Source organism: Brachycentrus maculatus, unplaced genomic scaffold (assembly GCF_059751285.1).
Source record: "Brachycentrus maculatus isolate JH-2025_06_01 unplaced genomic scaffold, ASM5975128v1 h1tg000104l, whole genome shotgun sequence".
NCBI lineage: Eukaryota > Metazoa > Arthropoda > Insecta > Trichoptera > Brachycentridae > Brachycentrus > Brachycentrus maculatus.
The window spans coordinates 2,956,291-2,982,982 of record NW_028280858.1 but is presented as its reverse complement, the minus strand read 5'-3'; the positions used below and the strand labels follow the sequence as shown (position 1 = coordinate 2,982,982).

The following is a 26,692-nucleotide window of genomic DNA, read 5'->3' as shown; positions in this document are numbered from 1 at the left end:
GAAATATCTCGAAAACTAAGGCACTTTTACCAAGGTCATATTTTCATTTTTTGGTGAGTCATAAGCTGGCCTAACACCTTTTTAAAAGGAATATGTTGCATTATAGGACACCTGTATAAATAAAATAAACTAATATCAGAAATATTTCACTCGAATATCATATTTGTTAAATATTTCTCAGAGCTGGTTTAAAATTTTAATTAATAAATATTCTAAGCTTTATTTGAGCCATATTCTCGATATTTATCAATTAAAATATAATAGCAGGCCTGATTTTTTATTAACAATACAATAATAAGATCATTTGAATGTGTTAAAAAATATATGCTTAATTTATATATATAAGTATATATATATATATATATATATATATATACATATATATTTGATTAAATTGTTTTTAGCAATTTAACCAAAATAATATAAAAATCGGATAAGTCCATCAAAAAAGGAGAAGTGATATATTTGATTTTTGCAGAGATATTTGATTTTTTACAACATCATATTACATTGAATTGTAACTAAAAGGATTAAAATCTGTATTAATTACGATATCTTAATTTTTGCGGATGAATTATTACACCAATATCGGCAAAATATTATTGCAAATCTGAATATTATTATGACGATGATGATTATTAGGAACGTCATAATAAGGAAAATAGATAGAAGGTCTAGCATGAAGTATTCATAGTAGGATACGTCTGCAGAAGGAGACCGAAGATGACCAGCACCCTTGTGACGTAGCACGTACTCTGTCCACCAAACCGCGCGCTCCAGGGACGTCTGTGGCTGGTCGTACATCTTCAGTCGAAGGTTCTTGATGTTATCCCTGTATCTGAAAAAGATAATAAATACTTCAAATTGGTCTATCAGCGGTGAATTGCAAAAAAGGCAGTAATAATTTAGGAAAATCGATATGCGGTAAAGAAAAATATATCATGTTTTATAAAATAGATTGACTGATATACAACTTAATAAAAATAAAATAAAAACCCTTATCCGCACCTCAATGGTGCATAGGGCACTGCTTCATATGAACACAGTGTTATCTTGATCGTTTACACACGAAGGAAAGGTGATCAGCCCTCCGCTTCAGGTACCAGTCCAGGGTAATATTGAATAAATATTACAGTGAAAAAAACAGTAATATTTATTTGACCCCCCTGGGAATCGAACCCGGGACCTCCAGAACGGTAGCCGAGCGTGCTGACCATTACACTACAGAGGCGGACAAACTTAGGCGGATATACAACTTACACTATGAAAAATATAGAATTCTGTTGGTAAAAAAAAAAATGTTTTTTAATTTTTCTGTATTTTAATTTCTGTATTCATAATTTTTTGTTTAAAGAAATACTTATAGTACCTATCGAAAAGTAAATAGTTGATAGAAAATACTCCAGAATAAAATTATTAGACTCAATGGTATTTATTGATAACTCAACAAAGTAGAAGAAGATTTTAAAAGTCTGTGTAAATACACGGTGTAAATATACAGTACTTTCGACCTGTCATAGGCAAGTTTGATTGATCAATTTATACATGTGTAACATTCACCATTTTATCTATGATTAACAACCGCACTGCTCAAATCCTTCAATTGACACCTTCTCCCACATGCGAGCTCTCGGCACCATCTATGATTGAGTTGAGTAAGATTTTTCTTTGGCATAGACCTATATACCATATATGTGTGTGAGTGTGTGTGAGTGTGTGTGTGTGTGTGTGTGTGTGTGTGTGTGTGTGTGTGTGTGTGTGTGTGTGTGTGTGTGTGTGTGTGTGAGAGAGAGAGAGAGAGAGAGAGAGAGAGAGATAGAGAGATAGAGAGAGTGAGAGTGTGTGCATGTTTGTGTGTGTGTATGTGTGTGAGAGAGAGAGAGAGTGTGTGTGTGTGTGTGTGAGTGTGTGTGTGTGTGTGTGTGTGTGTGTGTGTGTGCATGTGTGTGTATAAATCATCGAGGAATCTTACAAACATTTTCATATACATCATAATAAAAAACTTACTTAATTTAATCATAGATTGTGTATTAATTTAACCAATAAGGTGGTCAATTAAAAGATTAACATGACTACAGAAATTTGAGTTGTATGGTTGGTGGATGTTAACATGCGTATAAAGTGATTACTCGAACCAGCCTATGATAGGTGGTAAATAAGACTTTTATATTCTTCTTCATCTTTATTGAGATATCCAAATATTTAAAAGTGAGCTTACGTGGTATCTTGTATGATTTCTAATACAGTTTCCTTCAGCGTTCCTCTGGTCATAGTATTGATGTCAAGCCGCTTTCCTATTTTGTGTTTTACAACTAAATTGGCATTTCTATCCTGATCAGCAAAGAATGGAATAGCTATCATAGGGACGAGATTATGTATGGATTCTTCCAGAGACTGCTGGCCACCTTGCGTTATAAATAATTTCACATTCGGATGATCTGTGGAAAAAATGTAATTGATTTGTAAGTGGGTTTGTGTGGACAAATAACAATTGTGTGGACTTGTGGCCCCGTGGTTATGTTATATGCTTAAATTTTCTGGATTCAAACCCACTTTGTCATAATTAAATACCTATTTATAAAAAAAAAATTAGCGGCTTAGACTCCAGAAAAGGCATAAAATTGAAATATTCAAGCACATAATAAATATACAACTCTTGCGCGTTAGAAGTGAAATTATAAGAATGCAAAAATATTCGTTTTTTTTCATTGCTTTTTAAAATTTTTACTATAACGCTAAATTGATTTTATCATTTAACGATTGTAAAATGGTTTTGTGTAACTTTATTCAAGAGAATTTCACTAATTCAATGAAATATTTTTTTATTCAAAAATTATTCATTAATTTATAATTTTTGCACAATTTTATAAATAACTAGAGAATACTTATTCAAAAGTAGTGACTGATCTGGCTGTAGACTGACATTCATCAGTATTTGATTCTAATTAGAATTTTCATCCAAAAATGTTATCAATGGTTGAGTTTTATTTGAGTTGCAGTTGGTATTTTGTCCAATTCTTTTCCCAACAATGCTGTACCTTCAACAGTAGAATATGTTAACTAATAAACATTGAATGGATTTCAGCTAATGTACAGTATAATATGCAAGCGTCTTCTGGTTCCCTATGCTACGTATTAACACAGTATAAGCAACGCATTCGCGTAGACTGAGTGTGACGTACGCGCCGGAGAAAGTAGAAATGATTATCCCATTCCTTATTTTCAACTGCCGGTTGAATTCAGAGTTGAGGAAACGTTTCAGTTTTCATCTGATCCAAGCCATTATGCCCTAAAAAACTTCTCCTAAAATAGTTTTACTTCAAAAATAAAAATAAAATCATTTTTATAAAACCATGAAATTTCACTTGAACCTATTCAGCCCTCTAAAATTATCATAAAAATTTTGGTTGTCTTACTTAAAATATCTTGCTGAGGAAGCCATTTGGATGTGTGAACATTACTAGGTTTCTCAGGGAGAGAACTGTTCTCCCATTTCCAAAGTACTGTATAGGGCATCTCCCTGAAGGTTTCCAAGAATAAAGTTCTTATTTCAGATGGAAGTTGCACTGACTTAACGTTACTCCCGAAACTGAAGTAAATCACTCCTTGTTTAGCGTCGTCTAGGATCTTCTGAAGACTCTGTAATATTAAGTTAGACGAATGGTGAGAGTGAGAAGTCCGCCAATTTTAAAAGAATATAGGAGTTGACGTCACGAATCTTTTGATATTGTAGGATCATTGGAACACCAAGAGAAAAAAATGGTTATCGCTCTGTACTTATTTTGAATTGAAATATTAATTGTTTATCGGAAAACATGGCCACTATCCGGTGGAGTTTAAGAAAGCTTTTTTTATTTTTTGATCGTTTTATTGTTTATTTTAAATTCTGTTTTATAAATCATAAATTCCTGCTAAACTGCTGACACGATTTTTGTAGGATTTTTTCTTGATAGGACACACTTATAAAATTTAAATATCAAAATAGACAAGTATTACAAGCAACATTTTGAGTGTGTCCAAATACTTGTTCACAAAATCTGGATTATCTCCAATTACAGGAGTCATTTTCATATTATTTTTTTTGACATCTCATCAAAGATGATGAAAAATATGGAAGTCCGGGCATTTACGGGGCTGACGACCGTCATAGGCTAGAGAATTAAATAGGCATAGAATTTGAGTAGTGTGGTTGTCAATAATAGGTAGAATTGGTGAATGTTACACGTGTGTAAAGTGATCACTTAAACCAGCCTATGACGGTCGTCAGCCCCGTAAATGCCCAGACTTTTATATTCTTCTTCATCTTTGATGAGATGTCAAAAAAAAAATTACATGTGTTAATTGATTTGTTTTAATTCTAAAACTTGAAGTGTGCATGCCTTAAAGGTTCATATGGTGTGTACGTCGAAATTACATATGCTTTATACATTTTAAAAATCAATACATACTTCTTAAATATAATGAAGAGAGAATGAAATATTTTCTTTAATTATTGCGTCTTTCTTAAAATTTAATCGTTAAAAATATCGTGTTTTGAATTGAAAGCATTAACTTTGTGGATCATATTGATATATTATTTCGAGAAATAAACATACTTTGTGTTTTGATCCACTCACTTTTTTATTGACCAACTAGTTTCGGCAACAACCTGTTGCCCTCTTGCCCAACCTGTTGCCCTCAAGGAAGAGGGCAATAGGTTGTTGCCGAAACTAGTTGGTTAATAAAAATGTGAGTGGATCAAAACACAAAGTATTTTTATTTCTCGAAATAATATGTTAAAAATTTCATTTGTTTAAAAACTGAATATTCTTTGAACATTATTTGGAACATTTTTTGAGTCTCATTTAATAAATATGTGAGATAGATATAACAAAGGTACTTATTTCTATCCATTTCTAATTTTGTAAATACATAATACGCCATATTTAGTATATTTACGATTTATTATTAATGTAAAGTACAAAAACATATTAAATTGTACATACCTCATAGACTAACAAAATTTATTATAAATGGTGAATAGTATTAACTTACATTAGGTAACGGTTTAGGTGGTTTGATGTGAAGGCTTCCTAGTGTGATGGCATTAGGAACGAGAGGTCTTATTCCTATAAGACTTGGGTGATAATTCAGGAAAACCATATCAACTTCTTGACAAATTTTCCTACACTCTTCGTATGTTACCCCATAGTACTTTTTAATAAAACCATTCAATTTAAATTGATAAAAACGATCAATTTTAATATGAAAAATGTAATTCTGAACCATAGAAAATTTCTCCAAAAGAGTAAGATGATTATGTGTGTCGAAATAATCTGGGTATAAAATAGGATGAGTCGGATTTCCAACATCCCTGTGAATTCTCCACATTCCTGACATGGACCCTATTAGTATCATAGGACATTTAAATTTCTCTTTCAAAGGGCGAGTGCCATAGAAAAACAACTCAAATATGCACAAATCGAACCCTTCTTCAGAATTATTCAACAGTTTTTGCATTTCTGGATGCTGGAACTGTTTATCTGCCATCTCTAATACTGTTTCAAACATGGTCGAAAACAGAGAGAAAGGATCATCGTTTGTAATTCTTTCGTTGGCGAAATTAACTCTGTTTTCCCAAGTTCCATACGATATATCGTGAACATCTATCTGTGTTAGATTTTCGTATTCTGGTTCGGTGTATTTCACAGGGTCTGGTGTTAAAACAATCAAAGTATGGCCTCTTCTTGCCAATTCTTCGACTAGTGCTCTATAAACGATTTGATGACTAATTGAAGGAACGTTGAATACTCCTAGAATTCTAGCACCACTGACTACACAAACACAATAAAAAAATATTATTATAAACTTCGAAATCATTTTTGCCGTTATTTTATAAAACTTGAATATTTAAATACTGGACTCAAAATTTTGTTCACGTTAGTTGCTCACCCGAACATTACTATAAAAACAATATTGTTACTTTGTAGACACAAATGTAATAACCATCTTCATACATTGTAACTAATCTTTTATCTATATGACAAATTAAAGATAAGGCACAATATCAAGTCAAAAACTTTGATCATTCTGGGATGTCATTTCTTCTCATGTGTGATTATCATGACTTCTGATAGGGGCTTGTTTAGATAAGAGAAAGTAAGCAGACTAATAAAGAGAGAATGAAAATATTTGTCATTTTTAGATGATCGAGAATACGGAAATACGCGAAAATATAAATAAATTTATAATTATAAAAAAGCAAAGACGATAAAGTTTATTTTTTAAACGATTTTATATAAGGATGTACTTAATTGAGTACTTATAACGAAGGCAAAATATTACTGATTAAGAGTTTATATTTTAAGAATTGTATTATAGTTTTTCTATCATTTTTGTGTGTATGTGTTCCTATTGTATTTTTTTTATAAATAAGATGAAAGTAAGAAAAAAAACCTACAAAAAAATAACATCGCCAACAAGCCATATCAGGTGGCTTGGTGGGTCTCTGCAAAACGAAAAATTCCTTGAATATGTTATAACACAACTGTAAAAATTAAATATAATGGGTTAAAATAAAAATAAATAAACAATAATTTCAATCATATTGCATCAATGGTATGTGGATATGAAGAGAATAGAATAATCCAGACATCCGACAAGGCCAACCCCAAGATAAACGACTCCGGCACTAACCACCAAATAAATGGATTGACTGCTGGGAATCCACATCGCAGAAGACTTACCCCTCTAAAAAACAGACGACAAGGTCTACACCAAAATAAATATGAAAAAGAAGAAGATTGCACCAAAGGCTAAGAAAGCTCATAGAATAATTTTGATTTTCAATTGATTTATTATTATTAATTATTATTTCGGGTCTCCATAAATTTCTGGCGGTTAAAAGAAAAAAAAACTTATTTATTCATTTACATTAACTTTTAAATTCGGGTTTTTTAAAAATAAATTACGTAAATTCTTCTGTCATTTCACACTCCTTAAATGACACCATAATGTCTGAAACTCGCGCGTCATATAAATATTTAAAAATCAACTCATTTGACGGCAATAGCATTTTACTAATAAGTTTTTTATTTATGTTTTTACAATACAATCAATGAATGCCTTAATTTTTCAACAATATATATTTTTTAACGTTCGTAGTTTTTCGGGTTTATATTTGCTGCTTAAATGTTTGTACCATGCTGTATATCGACAAATAATTATATAATGTAAATGTATTCTTGTGACATCTAAGTGTAGATTAGCTAGATTATTTCATACACACAGGGTGGGACATAATTGTGGCCACATTCATATGACTGTTGAACAAAAACTTTCAACACATAGTATTACAATTTTTTTGTCACTATAGGTGACATTCATTAAGACATTAAATAACGTTAAAAAGTAAAAAATAGCTAATCATAAATGGATCATGGAAGTGGGTAGATCTGAAATATATCGATTAGTTTTCTTTTATAAACTTTTATACATAAATATATATTATATTATTTTTTGACATCTCATCAAAGATGAAGAAGAATATGGAAGTCTAAGCATTTACGGGGCTGGCAACCGTCATATGCTGGTTTGAGTGATCAGCCCCTTAAATGACCAGACTTTCATATTCTTCTTCATCTTTGATGAGATATCAAGAAATAATGTGAAAATAACTCCTGTAATTGGAGATAATTCAGATTTTGTGAACAAGTATTTAGACACACTCAAAATGTTGTAAATACATACTATGCTTTGTGCCTTCGGCTCGAGAAAACCCAATTAGAGCTCAGTGAGCTATTATAAATTATATTTTGTAGATAAAAAAAATAGATTAGCAGTTAATTTGAAAGATATTTTATATCAAGTTAAGATACCGTAAAGTGGGTATACTTTGCACCATGGGTGATACTTTGCACCACCTTCTGTAAAGAAATTGAAGAGCTGGTCATCTCTGATACATGTCATTTTTCATTCTACTTTCTATTGTTTCTGATAGATGGCACTTCAATCTACTTTTTAGTTTACAGAAGTAACAGTCGTTCGCTATTGCTTCAATGCGTTTTTCCTATCCGAACGTAAAGAAAGTTTTCTGTCTGAAAATTGTGTCCGAAAAAATCCAGTGGAATCAGTATACTGAAACTAGTTACAACAAGTGAGTGGTCTCTAAATCGTAGGTAGGTAGGCCCTGCTTTTCTCAAATGCTGTATTTTTTAGTTACGTTGTCAAGTTTATGTTAAAATAATATTTTTTTAAGAACTGACTTGTATTGACCACATTTGGGGTAACATTGCACCAAGTGCAAAGTATTCACAAAAGGCCATAGTTAATTAATTTTATGAAAAGTCTTAAAACAGCTAATACAACTTGACATGTTTGCTTAATATCTATAGGTTTTGTCTACTTACTTAATTCCTGATGGTATATTTTTTTCAAAAATGTCAAGAACACACAAACAGCGGCCTTATGCCAGACGATACTGCGATTTTACACCGAAGAGAGTGGAGCAGTGTTTGGAGGCCATTCGAAATGGTACAATCAGTCAAAGAAAGGCTGAAGAAATTTTCAAAATCCCCAGAAGGACGATTAACTATAAGCTCAAAGGTCAGCACACAAAACCAGTGGGAAAACCTCCGATATGTGACAAGGGCGAAGAGCAATCCTTCGTAAACTGCATAGTAGACATGAGTGAGTAGTTTCCCAGTGAGTGTTTTTAACATTCGCTACATTCTAATAGCCTATTTGGATAGATTTGGCAGAAGAGTACGAATATTAAAGAACAACGTACCAGGCTCTGAATGGATAAGATCATTTTTGCAAAGACATAAAACCTTGACTGTTGCTAAAACTAGTCAGTTGCTTAATCGGTTGCCATTAAAAGCGTATGACGATGACGTGCGCCAGAGTTTTCAACAGTTTTTGGAAGAAAACAGATTCAACCCAAGAATTCAGTCTTAAAACGCAGGAAAACGATACCGATAGAACCAGGTAAGAGCATTGCTCACGATCCAAATGTCGAAATGAACGTTGACGAGACACAAATGCTACCTGAACCAACTACATCAATGATCCCACCTTCCGCATCGAAACTTCCAGCATATCTAGCATTAACTGATTATAGTTCACATGGAAGCTTTGAGGAAGAGAGAGAAGAACAAAAACGATGACTTAAACTAGTTATCGTATTTGTTCTTCCGTTTCATTAGGACCAGTAATAAAGAAGGTGGGAGAATATGTCGTATTTCGTTATGAAGGAGAAAAATTTCCGGGACAGATTTTGGAAATAAAGAAAGACAGAGCTGTTAAATCCATGCAGGAGAGTCTCAAATCGTGGAAGTGGCCGATGAAGGATGACTTTCTTCAATATTCTTGGAAGGATGTAGCGGGTTCCATAAAAGAACCGAAAATTCAATCCAAAAGAGGTTTCTTTACCGTCCCGGAACTTGACCATATTTAGACCTAATTTAATTTTAATTCCTATTACCTATGTAGTACGATATGTTTTAATATCCACCTTTTATTTTATATAATTTTAAACCTTCAGTATTGAAAAAAAAACATTTTTGTTAGATTTTTCAATATTTTTAAAAAAAAAATTCTATCAAGTGTCTTATTTTTCCATAATTATACAATATTATAATCTGCATTTTGTGAACTGTGATCCAAAACACTTCATAAGGTGCAACAAAACTTGTAGGATAGCCTTTACTCTGCATCAATTTGGATTCTAGTACGAAAAGTGTAGAGAAAATATCATGGTGCAAAGTTGTACTTTACCCCGGGATACTTTGCACCAAAATATAAATATAAAAAAAAAATACAGGCAAAATAGATAAAAATTTAAAAATGTATCAGACATGTTACAGGTATATGTGTTATTACATTGCAATAGTTGAAACCTCAGAAAAAGTAAAAAACCTGATCTGAATAGACAATTTTTTGAAAAAATGCAGTATTTTGGTGCAATGTATACCCACTTTACGGTACCTATAATATTTAAATTTATCAAGAAGGTAAATAATCATGAGTTTGATAAATTATAATAAAATAATAATAAACTGTCGATCAAACAATTTTTATGCTTACACATTTTACAAATGCAGTTTAAAAAAAACTTAAATTGTGAAAAAATATCAGAACCCGACAAATATTTAACTGGATAATGAAGTATTAGTAGGAGTTTAGAGAAAGAGAATCTAACAATTCAGAAAAAGGTAATAAAAAAACGATGGTAGTTTTATTTTCATAACTTTGAAATGGCCCTTTGTTATGCCCCGCCGTGTACATGCAATGTTTATAGACCCATAACATAGTTACGTAGTAATAAGTTCGTAATTTGACCCTTGAAACATGTTTGCACCACGGTTATCGACAAAGTTATATTAGTATTGGCCTTGGTTATAACAACATGTCAACTGTCTCCGTCTAAGGCACTGAATATGATTTAGTTAATAGATAAGCAAGGTTTTGCCATTTTACACAATGCAATATATATCGAATACAGCTATATGAAAAATTTCTAGGCAACCGATAGGCGCATTTTATTTTTTGTTGTTATTAAAAGTCAAATATTACATTATAACCGGTTTCAAACATGTTCTTCTTAAATGAATAGTCGAGGTGTGGTCCTGTGGTCAGTGTTGAGGACTCTTGAGCCGGAGTTTCTGGGTTCGATCCCTCTATCGTAATTCAGTGCAAAATTTTGATAACGGGGATATTAAGGTCTTTCAAAATACTATGAACTTGAAATATTTGTGTTTATAATAAGAAGACAAATATTTCTCTCTCAAAAATAGTAAATACTCGCCGATTATTCCAACTCCTAACCTAATCACTTTTTGATCACAAGAATTTAAATACTTGATCATGCCAAGTTTGTAATAGGTATTTTCAAAATAATATTGCGTTTTATAAATAATTGAATTATCCGAAAAAGGTAATAAAACATAAACTTGATTTTCTATACATCGCATGATTATTTATTTGACTTGACAGCGGTTATTTTATTAGACAAGTTGATTACGTTGAGTTATGAAGAAAAACGTAACATTATTTCCTGACATTGAAGAAATATATTAATTTGAATTTTTTTCCATTATATTCGAGGCTAATCGAGAATTAAAGTCCTTTTTATTATTATTATTTTACAAACAACAAAGAAATATTAGGTTTAAACGTGTGTTATTGAATTCATGAATAAACGATACCAAATCTGTCATTTCTATTTTTTTAATATAAATAATTATGCCCAAATTTCCTGATTTTATCGTTTTTATATAGAACGCCAATGTACTTATTTATTTTCTGTACATGAAGTTTAAATAAATAAGTAAATAAACACTTGTAATTAAAAACAAACATGAGACTGTTCTTTTGAGTGTATTAATGTTAACACGACTTGTTTCGAGAACATTTGTAGTTCTCGAAACTAGTCGTGTGTATTAATATGAACTCAAAAAGGTGGTCTTATGCAAGTGTTTTATTTTTTATATTTAAATCAAATGCAGTATGAAAATGATGATTTGTACGAAAATGGATGAATGCAGATTCGTTTAATCTATTTTCATATTCATTTTATTGCCAAAACGGTCAAATTTCTAACATGCAAAGGACCTTTTGTTAATTCGAAACTTAATTTTCTCTAAATCTGAGTAACATTAAACTTAATCATTTTTTTTCTTGAATCACCGTTTTTGCATTGAAAAAATTAGTTTTCTTTCGAAATAATTTTATAATTTTGAAAAAAAAGTGTTATTGAATGGTTAAGAGTTATTTTTTTCTAACTTAATTATTCTAAAAAAAATATATATATATATATATACATTATATTATTTCGAGAAATAAAAATACTTTGTGTTCTGATCCACTCACATTTTTATTTAACCAACAAGTTTCGGCAACAACCTGTTGCCCTCTTCAGGGTTACATTTATTACATTAGTAATAAATGTAACCCTGAAGAGGGCAACAGGTTGTTGCCGAAACTAGTTGGTTAAATAAAAATGTGAGTGGATCAGAATACAAAGTATTTTTATTTCTCGAAATAATATATCAATATGATCCACAAAGTTAATGCTTTCAATATTCAAAACATAATATACATTCTTTAAAAAAAATCGGACGTGAATGGACTTCATCGGTGGTCTCTGGTGGAATGAATTCTGTGTTTGCGAATATCCCCTTAAGTGAATATATAGATATCGTGGCATTTAAAAAAGTAAAGTAAAGTTTATCACTTTATCTTCTAAGACACATATGAAACACAACGAAATGTATTTGAAAAACAATAAAGTACCCTTATGGTCAAATTGAGATATTTTTATTCTCTTCTGTCCACCAATCCCCGATGGAGTTACACCCTTTACAAATCGAATCAACGATATGTGTGTAAAAGTATATCATATAGTAAAAAGTATGTACCATAGGTACTGCGATACCGTGCACACGAAAATGATAAAATTACATTTCAGCACGATTCATCCTGCTTTACAAAGAATATATGGAATTTTCCCTCAGGCATGCATTTATCATGATCGCTCCTCAGGTCTGGATTTTATTTCCCTCAACGCGAAATATATCAGTTGCTTGCAGATAATATCGATGAAATTTGTCAAGTTAAAATTTTTACGTTAGCAAAATATAATAAAATATAGTCTATAATATTTAATACGTATTTTTGTATGCTTACGCGCACTATTTATATGTTTGAATATAAAGGTATATTTTTTTAAACGTTTCTTTATTGTCGTATGACTTAATATAAATTATAACATTTGTGTCGCCTACTTTCAAAATCCGCCAGATCCATGTTAGTCGATTTTCCAAAAAATACAAAATTCTCCGGGTAACAAACATAAATTTGAAAGATTTGTCTATCTTTAGATAAAATATTATGAAATAGAGAATAATAACATTTTTTTAGATTTATTTTCAGTATTCAAAAAAAAAAACACGAAACACAAACCGATAATGACGTCATCTTAATTTTTGACCTATCCCCGCTCTCTGATTGGCCGATATAGGTCAGAAGGCAAGTTCCATGAATATAGCGGAATTTGAAGTACAACGCTGTTTTTAAGTATTTTTAGCAGGGTTTTCAAGTATGTAAATATTTTAAACAATAAAACCCACAATTGGCATTCCGATAGAGTATTTCTTTTAAAATCTTATAAAATTGGATCTGGCGGATTTTGAAAGTAGGCGTCACATAGTATTACATACTAATATATAAATACGTAAACTATATATATGTTTGAATAAACAGGTATATGACCTTTGTATGTTTCTTGACTGTCTCTTAACATAATAAAGATTATTACAATTATTATATAACATATAAATATGTACATACGTGAAATGTACATCCGTTTGAACATATGGTACATGTATGTATATTTCGTTTATACGTTTACACATTTCTTAACTTAACAAAGTTTATAACATTTACTGAATAACATCCTACCGATGTACATCACTAGAATTTTCACTACAGACATCTGTTGGTGAGATGAAGAAGCTTTTTTAGTTAACACACTCAAAATGTTTTTGCAAATAATTATTCACTTTTTATTCGATTTAAGATATTTCATACATTTTAAAGATCTATAAGTAAAACTGTATGTTTAAAAAAAAAAAAATTTTCTTATAAGGGATTCAGTTTCAAAATATTTTATGGTACTCTTGTCAACTACTTCTCATAACAATTATCAGAATCCGGTGATGCACAGAACTCAACTTCTTTTCTTTATATTGATGCATTATTGTTTCGATCATTAATTATACGCAGACAAAGTGATTAGTCGTCCTCTTCAGGGATCAGTCCAGTATAATATTAAATAAACATAAATTTAAAAATTACTAATATTTATTTTCACCCCCCAAAGAATCAAACCCGGGACGTCAATACAATAATTCATCAATTTTCTTATCAATCTAAAACTAGATAAAAACTGCGAAAACCTTGAAAACATACATTTTATTTAAGTATAACAATTTATATATCGCATTTTAATTTTTTTTTCTTGCTCGACATACGATTTTACCGATTGCACATTTTATACCCTTAAAAACGTGATCAAATCATAAAATTGAAAACAATTTTTTCAAACACCATTTATAGGTTTTTTATGATAAAAATACACAAATAAATTTACTAGTTTACGTAGATATAGCGATCGGTTCGCTCGTATTATTAAAAAATTGTTTTCAAATTACAAAAAAAGCATTTGAATTATTTTAAAAACAATATTAATTTGTTGTCTGGTGACAGAGGTGACTTGAATAAAATTGATTTTTAATGAGTGATGCTTAGATTAAAATAAAAAAATATACATATTTATTTTTCAAAATGGTTTCAAAATTTGTATTGATAATATTCCTTATAATTGTACCAAAAAAATGTTCCGCCGGTAAAATATTGTGTGTTTTTCCAACGCCTTTCTACGGGCATCACGTCGCATATAGAGCTCTGACTGAAGAACTTTACAGGCGAGGGCACGACTTGATAGTACTGACGACGCATCCAGCTAAGTATGATGGGAGGCAATTCAAGACCATCACGCAAATTGACTTGGGACCTACAACGCAAAATATCGTAAAAGATTTACTCAGCCCTCCAAATTACAAGAAGCACTCGACGCACGACGGTTACTACAATTTGATGCTGAAAATAACTGATGCGCAAATGCAGCATCCAGAAGTCAGGAGAATAATCGAGAGTGGAGATAGTTTCAACATCGTTATCGTAGAAAATTATACACCAACCTGGCTGGCTCTAGCGGATAAATTGAAAGTTCCAATAATCGCCATTGCTTCCACACATACAACCATGGAAAATTTCGAATCGATGGATTGCCCTACTCATCCATTGTTGTACCCTGACGTATTTGCTACTAACCATGGAGACTTGACATTTTTACAAAGGCTAAGTTTGGCTTACAGAAGCTTTCAGCACAAATGGAATTATCACTATAAATATTTACCAAAGTTTGAGAAATTAGCAGAAAAGCATTTTGGCAATGGCAGCACTCCTGTAGGCGTGGTTGAGAAAAATGTTGATGGAATGCTTCTAAATATTCATCCAATTTTGCTTAGTGCCAGACCAACTGTTCCAGGTCTTGTTGTGCTGGGAAATATGCACGAGCAACATAGTAATCCTCTACCTGAGGTAAATTTCAATTGTGGCTTTATTGCAATCACTATGATTTGCTTTACAATCTGTTTCTCATCCAGTGATCTCTATTATCTCTTTCTTTTATTGGTGACATTCATTTGAAGACTTTCATTTGCCTTGATAATAATTTAATTTTTAAATAATAATATTTTTATTATATCGACGGTTGTTTGCTCAATGTTGGGTATTTTAAATAATTTAATTCAAACTTTATCGTCATCACTATTGGTTTTACAATCTGCGTCTCTTCTAAAGATCTCCTCCGTTTTATCTTTTCTTTTGTAAGTGGATTTAATTAGATGCACTGGACTCTAATTCATTTGATAAAAGTTTGATTTTATGTTCGATCGACTATTGACTGGCTTAAAATAGGTATTTTTGAGTCATTCAGTGCATATTGTATTAAAATCACTATGGCTAGCTTTACAATCTGCGTTGCTTCCAAGAAACTTCTATATTTCCATTTACCTTTTGTAAGTGTAATTCTGTAGGATGAACTGAACTCTCTGATTCTTCTGATAAAAATTAGATTTTTTGTTCAATCGACGATTATCTGGCTCTATGTTGGATATTTTTCCTCAATCAATTACCTCAAATTAACCTTACTCTGGGTATATGAAACAAGCTAAATGCTAATTTATTTACTGTAATATTTCTTACAAATCTAACTGATAGTATTTTTTTTTCTAGTGGTTAGAGAAGTTTGTCACTTCTAAAAAAGGATTCATACTATTCAGCCTCGGAGGGACAATGGAATCTAAGGACTTGCCTTTGGAAAAAATAAATGCTCTTGTAAGTGCATTTAGTACTCTGCCATACAACGTTGTGTGGAAATGGGAGAATACAACTTTAATTGGACACCCATTTAATGTTTTGATTTATAAGTGGCCTCCTCAAATAGACCTATTAAGTAAGAAAAACTAATCTTTTACATATAATTTGATAATAAAATCTTTGATATTTTGTAAATTTCTAAACATAAGATACACAATTTAAAGAAAAAACTATTTTAAGGACTACAGCAAATATTATTATAATTATTCCGTTGTTGTGTCTGCCTCCATAGAAAAGCGTAGTGAAGCCTCTAAATAAAGTTTGAAGTCAATGGTTCAATTCCGGAGCTTATTTATTAATTTAAGTATCTTTTTTTTACATCAATATCCATTTCACATAACCTTAGATTAGTACCCAAAGTGCAGGTTTATTTACCTTCCTTTTAATAATAATTGAATATCGAGTTATCAGACGGATGCAGTCATATTGATCGTTAATTATATTAAAGAAAGGTGATCAGTCCTGTACTTCATAAACTAGTCTTTGGTAATATAAAATAAATATCAGAGTGAAAACACAGTAATATTTATTTGGATCGCCTATGATATCGAATCCGGGACCTCCAGCATTGTGGCCAAATGCGATAACCAATACACCATAGAAGCAGACAATTAAGTGCGGATGAAAATATGTTGTAGACCTTTATTAATGTTTTATTTTAAGAATTTATTTCTTGCAGATCATCAAAACATAGCGATATTTATAAGTTAGATTAATCTATGTTTTATTGTAAGACTTTATTTCTTTGCAGATCATTCCAACAAAGTGACATTTAAAAGTGGTTTTAATCTATGTTTTATTGTAAGACTCCATTTTTTGCAGATCATTCCAACAAAGTGACATTTAAAAGTGGTTTTAATCTATGTTTTATTTTAAGACGTAATTTTTTGCAGATCATCCTAACATAGTTACATTTATAACACACGGTGGTTTGAGATCTATAGAGGAAGCGATTCAATACAGTGTCCCTGTTATCGGAATGCCAATAGGAGGGGACCAAATATTTAATGTAGACAGGGTTGTCCAACTGGGGGTTGGAGTTCGATTGGACTACGAGACCCTCAGTAAAGAAAGTATTTTGGCAGCCATTAATGAAGTGACAACCAATGACACGTAAGCAGACGTTTGGCCCTATTTCTAAATTTATACTTTAGTAAATTTTAATATGTATTTTAATATTTAGTATATTTTAATTATTAGCTTAATAATAAAAATGAAAATGATATTTTCTGGCGTTTCTCATGTGTGTGATTATAATCCAGGATTCGGATCTCACATACTAATATAAGAGTTTCTGCTTAGTAAAAAGCTTCTTTACATCTCACCAATAGATGTCTCTAGTGAAGTTCTAGTGACTCATGAACAAGGTTTCTAAATTGGTTCATATATATAGAACTTCCAAGAATTTGAGTAGTGTGGTTGTCAATAATGGGTAGAATTGGTGAATGTTACACGTGTGTAAAGTGATCACTTAAACCAGCCTATGACGGTCGTAAGCCCCGTAAATGCCCAGACTTCCATATTCTTCTTCATCTTTGATGAGATTTCAAAAAATAATATGAAAATAACTCCTGTAATTGGAGATAATCCAGATTTTGTGAACAAGTATTTGGACACACTCAAAATGTTGTAAATTTTAATATGTGTTGTGGCGTAGGATTTGGGAAAGAAATGTGAAGAAATTTACAGATAGAAGGTTGATAAAATTTTTAGGGGTTTATATCTGTATTAAAAATACTACCAACATAATCAAATTTATTTTAAAAGTCTTTAAATAGTGTTATCGTTGCAGAAAAACAAAAAGTAAAATTTATAATAATTATAGTTCCGAGACGGGCTTCCAAACAATACATATTCAACAGATTTAGATTTATGACAGTCAAAAATTTTTATGTTAAAATAACCCTTGCCCATGCATTTAAGAATTACTATTATAAAATACAAGCAAAGCAAACACATCACAATTAACATACTTTATGGAAATGCACATAGAGCTACAAGATCCAAACGTACCAACACGTAACTAATTCGGTCAAAAAATACTTTGATTACTTAACAAAAACACTTTTGCCATCTACATTTAAAAATATATTCCACTTCTAGATTCAAGTGTCAGGAGCGCAGAACTGATCAGGGTTAAAAATAAGTCAAGTAAAATAAAAAAAAAATAAAAAAATAAAATCCGCCTCTGTAGTGTAATGGTCAGCACCCTCGGCTACCGTTCTGAAGGTCCCGGGTTCGATTCCCAGGGGGGTTCAAATACATTCAAGTGATTTTTTCACTGTTATATTTATTCAATATTACCCTGGACTGGTTCCTGAAGCAGAGGGCTGATTACCTTTCCTTCATGTGTTAACGATCAATATAACACTGCGTTTATATGATGCAGTGCCTTATGCACCATTGGGGTGCGGATAAGGGTTTGAAACAAAAAACAAGAAAATAATTGTGTCTACTTTGATTTTTTTTCTAAAACACGAAAGTATAAATTGGTTTTTCTGCGAGTTATTTATTTATTTATTTTTTTAGATACAAAACGAGAATAGAGGAATTATCGGAAATTATGCACGATGAACCAGTTTCTTCAGTCGAGAAAGCCGCATGGTGGGTGGAACACGTACTGAGACACGGAGGAGCCAAGCATTATCGGAATATTCCTCGATTACCTCTTCATCAGTTATTATTCCTTGATATCATAGTCTTCATCATAGTCTTATCTGCTAGTCTGCTGACTCTCGCGTACTTTGTACTACGTAAAGTTAAAAGAAAGATATTTGGGCCGAAGCCCTCGTTGGTCATGTACCATGACAGTAAAAAATCTAAATAAAATGACAAAAAATAGATTTAAGGTACTATTTTTTTGTACTTTGTACAGAAAAGCATTTGTACCAAATTAACGTTAGTTAAAAACAGTGACGAAAAACATTACAACATATGATATTAATATTTCTGCTTTATTTTAATAAACAATTATGAGAATCGTGTCATATACACAAAAGCATCTTATATCGCCGTTAGTTATAATCTACATATACCTACAATGCTTTAAAATTATCGATTTTATTAGTATTATTTTTATTTCTTCATAAAATGCGTTACAATGTGCTTTTAAAATACATGTGATAATGATTAAAATTCTGTTTTTTTTGGTGCGTTTTAATTTAATTTAGCTTTAAGAATAATAATTAGGTTTTCGATACTGAACATATTTCCGTTTTAAATACATTAAAAACAAAATTATTTGTAAAATAATGTTCACCTACATATGTATGCATTTACGTATAATTATTATAGTGAAACATTTATTTTTAAAAAATGTGTTTAATTTTAATCAACGAAATTTTATTAAAAATTATAGATTTTTGTGATTTGTAATATATTTATGATTTGAACTTTAAAAAGGCTTTTTTAAAATTACGTTGTAACGACGCGCATTCTCTCAATATTTGATACTTATTTAAACCCAATGGTGCATAGAGCAATGCATAGTATATAAGTAGTGTTATCTTGATCGTTAAGTGCATGAAAGGTGACCAGCCCAGCACTTCAGGTACCAGTCCAGGATGTATATTAAATGAATATAATCGTTAATAATTCCTTTTTATATTCATAAATATATTAAAACTTAAATTTCGCCTCGGTGGGAGTCGAATTCAGTACCTCCAGTACGGTATCCAAACTCGTTGACTACTACACTACGAATGGAAGCACACTGGAAGGATAAATTAATTATGTATAAATTCTATCGGCACAGTTCAGCTAATGGAAAGAACCTACCCTCCCGTCATAGTCTTCACCTATACACGTTAGGGGAGGAGGCTTCTGCGCGCCCAAACAATAAATACGAACAGGGCGGGTAGCTAGGTACACACTTTGGGCGCCGTTTGTTTCAATCGACATCGGCTGCACCAAATGTTCCATATTGAAAAGTTCCACGGTTAGCGTAGATCCTGTTTTAATTGATTCGCCTTGTAGTTCCGAACCCACTTCAATTGGCTATTAACTGAAACCCAAAACTAAATGTGCGGGGTTCTTGCTCCCATTTTATCGCCGAATCGCTGATCACTCTCGATGCAGGAGGAACCGTTTGATTTTAATTTGTAACGTCCGCCCATTATTAAAAGTCTCCTTAAATTAATAAAATTAAATTAAATTTTAACACAGTAAATACCAATTTTTAAATTAATAATTTTGAATTAAAGTTTTTTTTAGTAAATATCACTATTTCTTAAAATCTATTGTGACACGTGTTTCGATGCATTCCGCATCATTTTCAACCATCGTATGCGAAGATAATTCTAAAGTCTAGAGTTGTCTCCTTAGGACCTTGAAGGTTGAATAAGGGATAGGAGCTGTTTCTAATTTTTATTATCAATTATAACATAGACAATAAGACGGAGGATTTAGTCATTGTCATATTGTTGATAAAGGTATTTACTTTTTTTAGTAAAACTTAAATTTAAAACATATAGATTTTATCACAAAGTGACTGCCGAATCAACATTTTATAATATCAAGCTAGTTTTTAAATTTTCCCAATAATTAATTATAAAAAAAACTACCGTGCCGGACTCCCACAGAAGAAATATTAAAAAAATTACAACTTACTAAAATGCAATTAACTGCATGCTAAAATTTGGTGGTGTCGAGTCGGACGGGGGGGGCATGTATGACTAGATACGCTCACACAACATTTCTACTAGTTAAACAGAGTGGCGCAATGAGTATTGAAGGTATTAAAAGGATATTTTAATAAAACGACCAAGGTCAAACAAATATATTTTTATTACACATATAATGCGGTTGTATACAAACAATAACTAGTTATGTGTGTTTTTTAAATTTATTTATCAGTTAATTAGTTTACACACACACACACACACACACACACACATATATAAATATATATATATATATATATATATATATATATATATATATATATATATATATATATATATATATAAATATACATATATATATAAAATATATAAACATATATATATATATATATATATATATATATATATATATATATATATATATATATATATATATATATATATATATATATATATATATATATATATACATACATACATAGTTAACAAAGAAAGAAATAAAAATTCAAAAAACTGGAAATTATGTGTAAGGTCATCTTCACCATTCCAAAAAAATTAAGTATAGGAAGCCTATTACGTTTTTTTCAATTTCTTTTCCTTCGTAACGAGAAATTTGCGGAGCAAGAAATATACAGCTGAAGCTGTAATTGCGACGACTGTCAAAACTATGCACCCTATTGAGAAGATAATATCCAACATGAAGTACTCGTAGAATGATATGTCTGCGGAGGGAGATCGGAGATGACCAGCACCCTTGTGACGTAACACGTACTCTGTCCACCAAACAGCTCGCTCCAGAGGGGTTTGTGGCTGGTCGTACATCTTCTGGCGAAGGGTTCTGATGTTGTCGAGGTAACTGTAAATACATAAAAGGAATTAATAAATAATAAAAAAATATAGATATTTCACATCCTGTATTTAAATGTCCGCCTCGGTAGTGTTAAAGTCAGCACCGTCGGCTACCGTTCTATAAGTCCCGAGTTCGATTCCCAGGAGGGGGTTATATAAGGTCAAATAAGTGATTTTTTCACTGTAATATTTATTCAATATTATTACTTGAATGTTTTTCGCAGATTATATACACTTTATAAAATTAAACAACTTTGTTTAAACCACTTTTTTATTATTAGTACACTTTAACCTACCAGTTTTGATAAGAACCTTGTCATCATCAGGGTTTATTAAATTGTAAAGCATTAAGAACATTGTTTTTGGTAAGTGAATGTAATAAATTATGAGTATTTCAATGTTTTAGAATTTAATAAACCCTGATGATGACAAGGTTCTTGTCGAAACCGGTAGGTTAAAGTGTACTTATAATAAAAAAAGTGGTTTAAACAAAGTTGTTTTATTTAATAAAGTTAATAAAATGTGCCACAAAGTATCTGCGAAAAACATTAAAGGAATAAACAAACCTTTTATCACTGATAACCTCAGTAATTGCATCGCGCACTTTTTCCACTGAGATGTCATCTATGTTTAGACCTTTTCCTATTCCCAGCTTGATCATTTTCTTAACATTGGTCCACTGGTCTCCCAAGAACGGAATCCCAATTAATGGTACTTCGTTAAAAATAGCTTCGTCCCACGACTGAAGCCCTCCCTGGGTTATAAAAAGTTTGATGTTTGGGTGGTCTGCAAAATTAAACAAAGTTAAGTTAGTAACTAATTAAATTCCAATTGAAATTTATAAGTGGAGTAAATTTAAACTTAACCAAAGAAAACACTCTCCTTACCATCCATTGTTAACTTTGCGTAATACCACTTTTATAAAAAAAAAAAAATTGTGACTACCGGTTTCGGAAAATTATTCCATCATCAGGTCATTAAAATTAAAATAAAATTATTACGATTTGACATTTGTAAAATATTTTTTTTTTTTGAAAGAGAGAAAGACGACAAATGAATCACAATGGGAATATTTTCAAAAGTGGGCTCGAAGTTAAATTTAGTTGGTTATTTATTATGGGTAAGGCTTTTTTGCTTGCTTGACTTATTTTTAATTTTTCTAGATTATCTAAACAAAGACCAGTTTTATTTATATACCAGTTAATTTATTAAAATTATGGTCTTCAGATATAAGGTGATTAGCAATTTCCGAAAAATTATTATTATTATGACACCTTAGATGTTCTTTTACTCTGACATTGAATTTATGCAATGTTTTTCCTACGTAAAAGGCTGGACAATTGGAACAATTTACTTTATAAACACCAGAATGATTCAATTTATCTTCTAAAAAATAACTAATTCTCATATTAACTACAGAAAATTAATTCTTATACAACACAACTTCAAAAATATTTCGGTCAGAAAATTAGTGTAACTCTTTACCGCAATGGATTGCATGCTGGAAGTCCAGTACTGATTTGATCCAGTATGAAAAAATCTTATTATCTGGGTATTCTTTAGTCTCAACGAAGAAATTTTTTACTTCGAAACCGGTTATGATAAAGTTATAATAATATATAAAGTGATTATATAACAATTTCATTTTTTAAACTCATTACATGGAAAATCACAAAGTAACTGCTTTTATGTTATTTAAACTTTTTCTCTTCTGTCTCCTTTCCAGATACCGCGTTATTGACAAAAAACGCACTTTTGACAGCGTTTATATTTTTACATCCTAAATTAAAAATCCTAAATTACATTTAGGATTTTTACGGAGTGTGTGGAAGTTTTTGATGAGAGTATTGAAATGTTTTTGAATTAAAATAAACCCTGATGATGACAAGGTTCTTGTCGAAACCGGTATGTTAAATTGTATTAATAAAAAAGTGGTGAGAACAAAGTTAATTAATTTTTTAATTTTTTAAAGTATCTGCGGAAATCATTGAAGAAAATAATAAATAAATAAATAAAAAGCATTCTTGTTTTGTTTTCGTTAGTATTTTTGCCAGAGACGATTATAAGAAACGTCTCAATGTGGAATTTGCCGGTCAGCGTGTTTGCCAAAATTGTGTATGGAATTATATATATGTACTTGCGTTATTACTTTACTATTATGGTTTGCTTAGACTTTGAACGTCACATTGAATTATCGTTATGTTTGGGATTACGGCTCGTATTCGCGTGACCTGCCATCTTATTTCATTTGCCATTGATATACGTTACGTACATGTCAGTAAATTACCTCACATTATTTAGTCATTAAACGAAAAAAAAAATACGGCTATGATTGTTTCAGAACTGTCAATCAACAGACACGATAATTGAAGACATTCTAAAATAAAAGGATTTAAAAATAACTAACCATTTTAAAATTATGTTTTACTTATAAAATACCACTTTTTCTTAAAATCTATTGCGACATTTCGCTCACTCCTTTCAACAACGTCATATATCAAAAATCACCAATTTTCATTTGTGCACATTTTTGGAATGCCCAGAAAATGTACCGTATCCCAGCGAAAGTGGCATATTTTTAACTTAATATTTACCCGCTACAGGGCAGAAAATGTTGTTTTTGCATTTTGAAGATGAAGCTGAAGTATTTTGCAAATGGAGAAAAAACCTCCCGTTTTTACCTAAAAAGATCTGTTGCACAAGCAAAAATTCAAAAAGTGGCTTGATATTTATTTTTAATACATTTTATAAACGATCTTCTGAAAAATCATTTTTTGATATATGACGTTTTGAAACAAACAAACAAAAAAGAAAGCGTACCTAATACATCTCGTTGAGGAAACCATTTGGAAATGATGACGTTTTTAGGTTGGTTCGGAAGAGTGTCTCTCTCCCATTTCCACAGTACTGTGTAGGGTAGCTGCCTAAAAGCGTCGAGAAATATATTCCTAATTTCCTCAGGAAGCGCTTCAGATTTAACATTGCTTCCCAGACTGAAGTACACGACTCCTTCTTTCGCCTTGTCTAATATATTTTTGATTTTCTGAAAAAAGAATAGTGATTCATGAAGACCAAGTTTTAAAAAAAAACTTAAAATCGATGGTCGTTATCCGTGCTTGGGTGACCAACAGTTCAATATTGAAAGGGACAGTCCTACATATCAATTATTTATTTACGAAATATTTGCTACACTTTTTTGTAACATATTTTCATGTCAAACAAATAAATTGTAGTAAATTTAACTGTGGTAAATTTATGTAATAACAACATTTTGAGTGTGTCCAAATACTTGTTCACAAATCTGGATTATCTCCAATCATAGGAGTTATTTTTCATATTATTTTTTGACTTCTCATCAAAGATGAAGAAGAATATGAAAGAACTGGTCAAATTATATGCTAAAATAATTCAAATTAAAATGATATTTTCTGGCGTTTCTCATGTATGTGATTATAATCCAGTATTCGGACCATACATACTAATATAAGAGTTTCTGCTCAGTAAAATGCTTCTTTTCACCTCACAAATAGATGTCTCTAGTGAAGTTCTAGTGATTTAAGAACAAGGTTTCTAAATTGGTTCATATATATAGAACTTCCAAGAATTTGAGTAGTGTGGTTGTCAATAATGGGTAGTATTGGTGAATGTTACACGTGTGCAAAGTGATCACTTAAACCAGCCTATGACGGTCGTCAGCCCCGTAAATGCCCAGACTTCCATATTCTTCTTCATCTTTGATGAGATGTAATACCACTTAATGACTTTTATTTCATTACACACGACTTGTTTCGAAAACAAAGAGATGTTCTCATCTACAAGTGAAAAGAAAAATTATTGTTTTGTTACCATATAAGTGTTTAATAAAAAAAAGTAATAAAAGCAATATCTTTTTTTCACATAATAATTTATTTTTTATCAAACACACAAATACAAATTGAAATTCGCAATAATTATTTCTTACTGCGTTTTTCAATGCGTTTTTCTTTGCCAATACTTATTTATTTATGAAAATTATATTAAAAGTAAATTGTTTATGTCATGCAAACGATGACCGAATGATGTGATCTCTTCAGATCTACCCATTTCCATTATCCAATTGTGAATGTTCTTTTATATGTAGTTCCATTATTTGATTATTTTATGGAAATAAAAGCAGGTTGTACAATTTTATAGCGTAATATTAAATGTTAGATTAACCAAAAAACGTATGTGTTAGATTTATTTAAATATGTGTATCTATGATAAGGATAATAAGAAATAAAAAAAAAATTGTTGTCAAATGTAGGACAAAAATAAAATAAATATGTTTATACATATATACACACACCCACTTAAACACATGTAAAAACACAGTCACTGGTTTTATTAAATAATACTGAAAATAGCTAAAAATATTTGTTTTATAATATAAAATTCAGTTATATCAAGAAATGTCCGTACAAAATTTAAATCTTATTCAACGTGACGACTATACGAATTAAAAAAAAAGTATGTAAACATTTATTCGGAGTACTTACAGGTGGCAGTGGTTTAAGAGGTGCAATATGGATTCCTCCAATAGGTATTATTCCAGGAACAAGAGGACGAATTCCCCCTAACATAGGATGCAAATTTATAAAAACTAAATCCGCATTATTCTCTATTTCACTCAGAGGTCTTATATGAGGACCAAAGATTTTTTTAGCCATTTCATCGTAAATTTGCATATACTTCCAGTAATAAAAATATTTAAAGTTAAAATCGTTTATAATGACGTTAATTTTATCGAATATTCCCATGTTACCAGGCTCGGCGGATGACAAGGAGGTCGAATATAAAAGAGGATGTGAAGGATTACCGAGAGATTCAAAGTTTTGCGCAAGTCCAGTCAAAGAGGTTATCGAAATCAAAGGACAGTTAAAATGATCTTTGAACGCGAACATAAGCGGAAGCAGTCCTTCGACGAAACACAAATCAAAATGGTGTCGATCAGGGTGTTTTATAAGGTCTAACATTTGCGGGTTTGACAGTTGTAGCTGAGAGATGTCCTGCATTATCGTGAAGAAACTATGGATTATCGTCATGGGTCCTGCGTCCTTAAACCTGTCAGCAGCTACATTCAGCTTCTCTCTCCACATCTTGTACGAGACATCGTGCACGTCGATTTCTGTGAGGTTGGAAAACTCTGGTCCCGTGTGTTTTCCAGGGTCTGTCGTCATCATAACAACTTGGTGACCTCTCTTAGCCAATTCTTCCAT

At 31.1% G+C, this 26,692-nt stretch overlaps 1 protein-coding gene across 1 annotated transcript; it reads right to left on the bottom strand.

Moving 5' to 3' along the window:
* Positions 1-546: 546 nt before the first annotated feature.
* Positions 547-26,692, bottom strand: LOC148310248 (uncharacterized). Its single transcript, XM_088258894.1, has 9 exons — positions 25,973-26,692; positions 24,276-24,498; positions 22,022-22,241; positions 21,184-21,462; positions 14,412-14,554; positions 5,035-5,813; positions 3,417-3,639; positions 2,219-2,438; positions 547-838 (listed from the first exon to the last, which is right to left on the bottom strand). Exons 1-9 carry the CDS (start codon positions 26,690-26,692, stop codon positions 547-549), a joined length of 3,099 nt encoding a protein of 1,032 aa, XP_088115020.1.

Coding starts and splice junctions, on each gene's coding strand:
- LOC148310248 (XM_088258894.1), bottom strand. CDS start 26,692: ATGGAAGAATTGGCTAAGAGAGGTCACCAAGTTGTTATGATGACGACA. Junction 21,463..22,021: donor GAGGTTATCAGTGATAAAAG/GTTTGTTTATTC, acceptor ATGTATTTACAG/TTACCTCGACAACATCAGAA. Junction 2,439..3,416: donor TCCTCAGCAAGATATTTTAA/GTAAGACAACCA, acceptor TTTTTTCCACAG/ATCATCCGAATGTGAAATTA.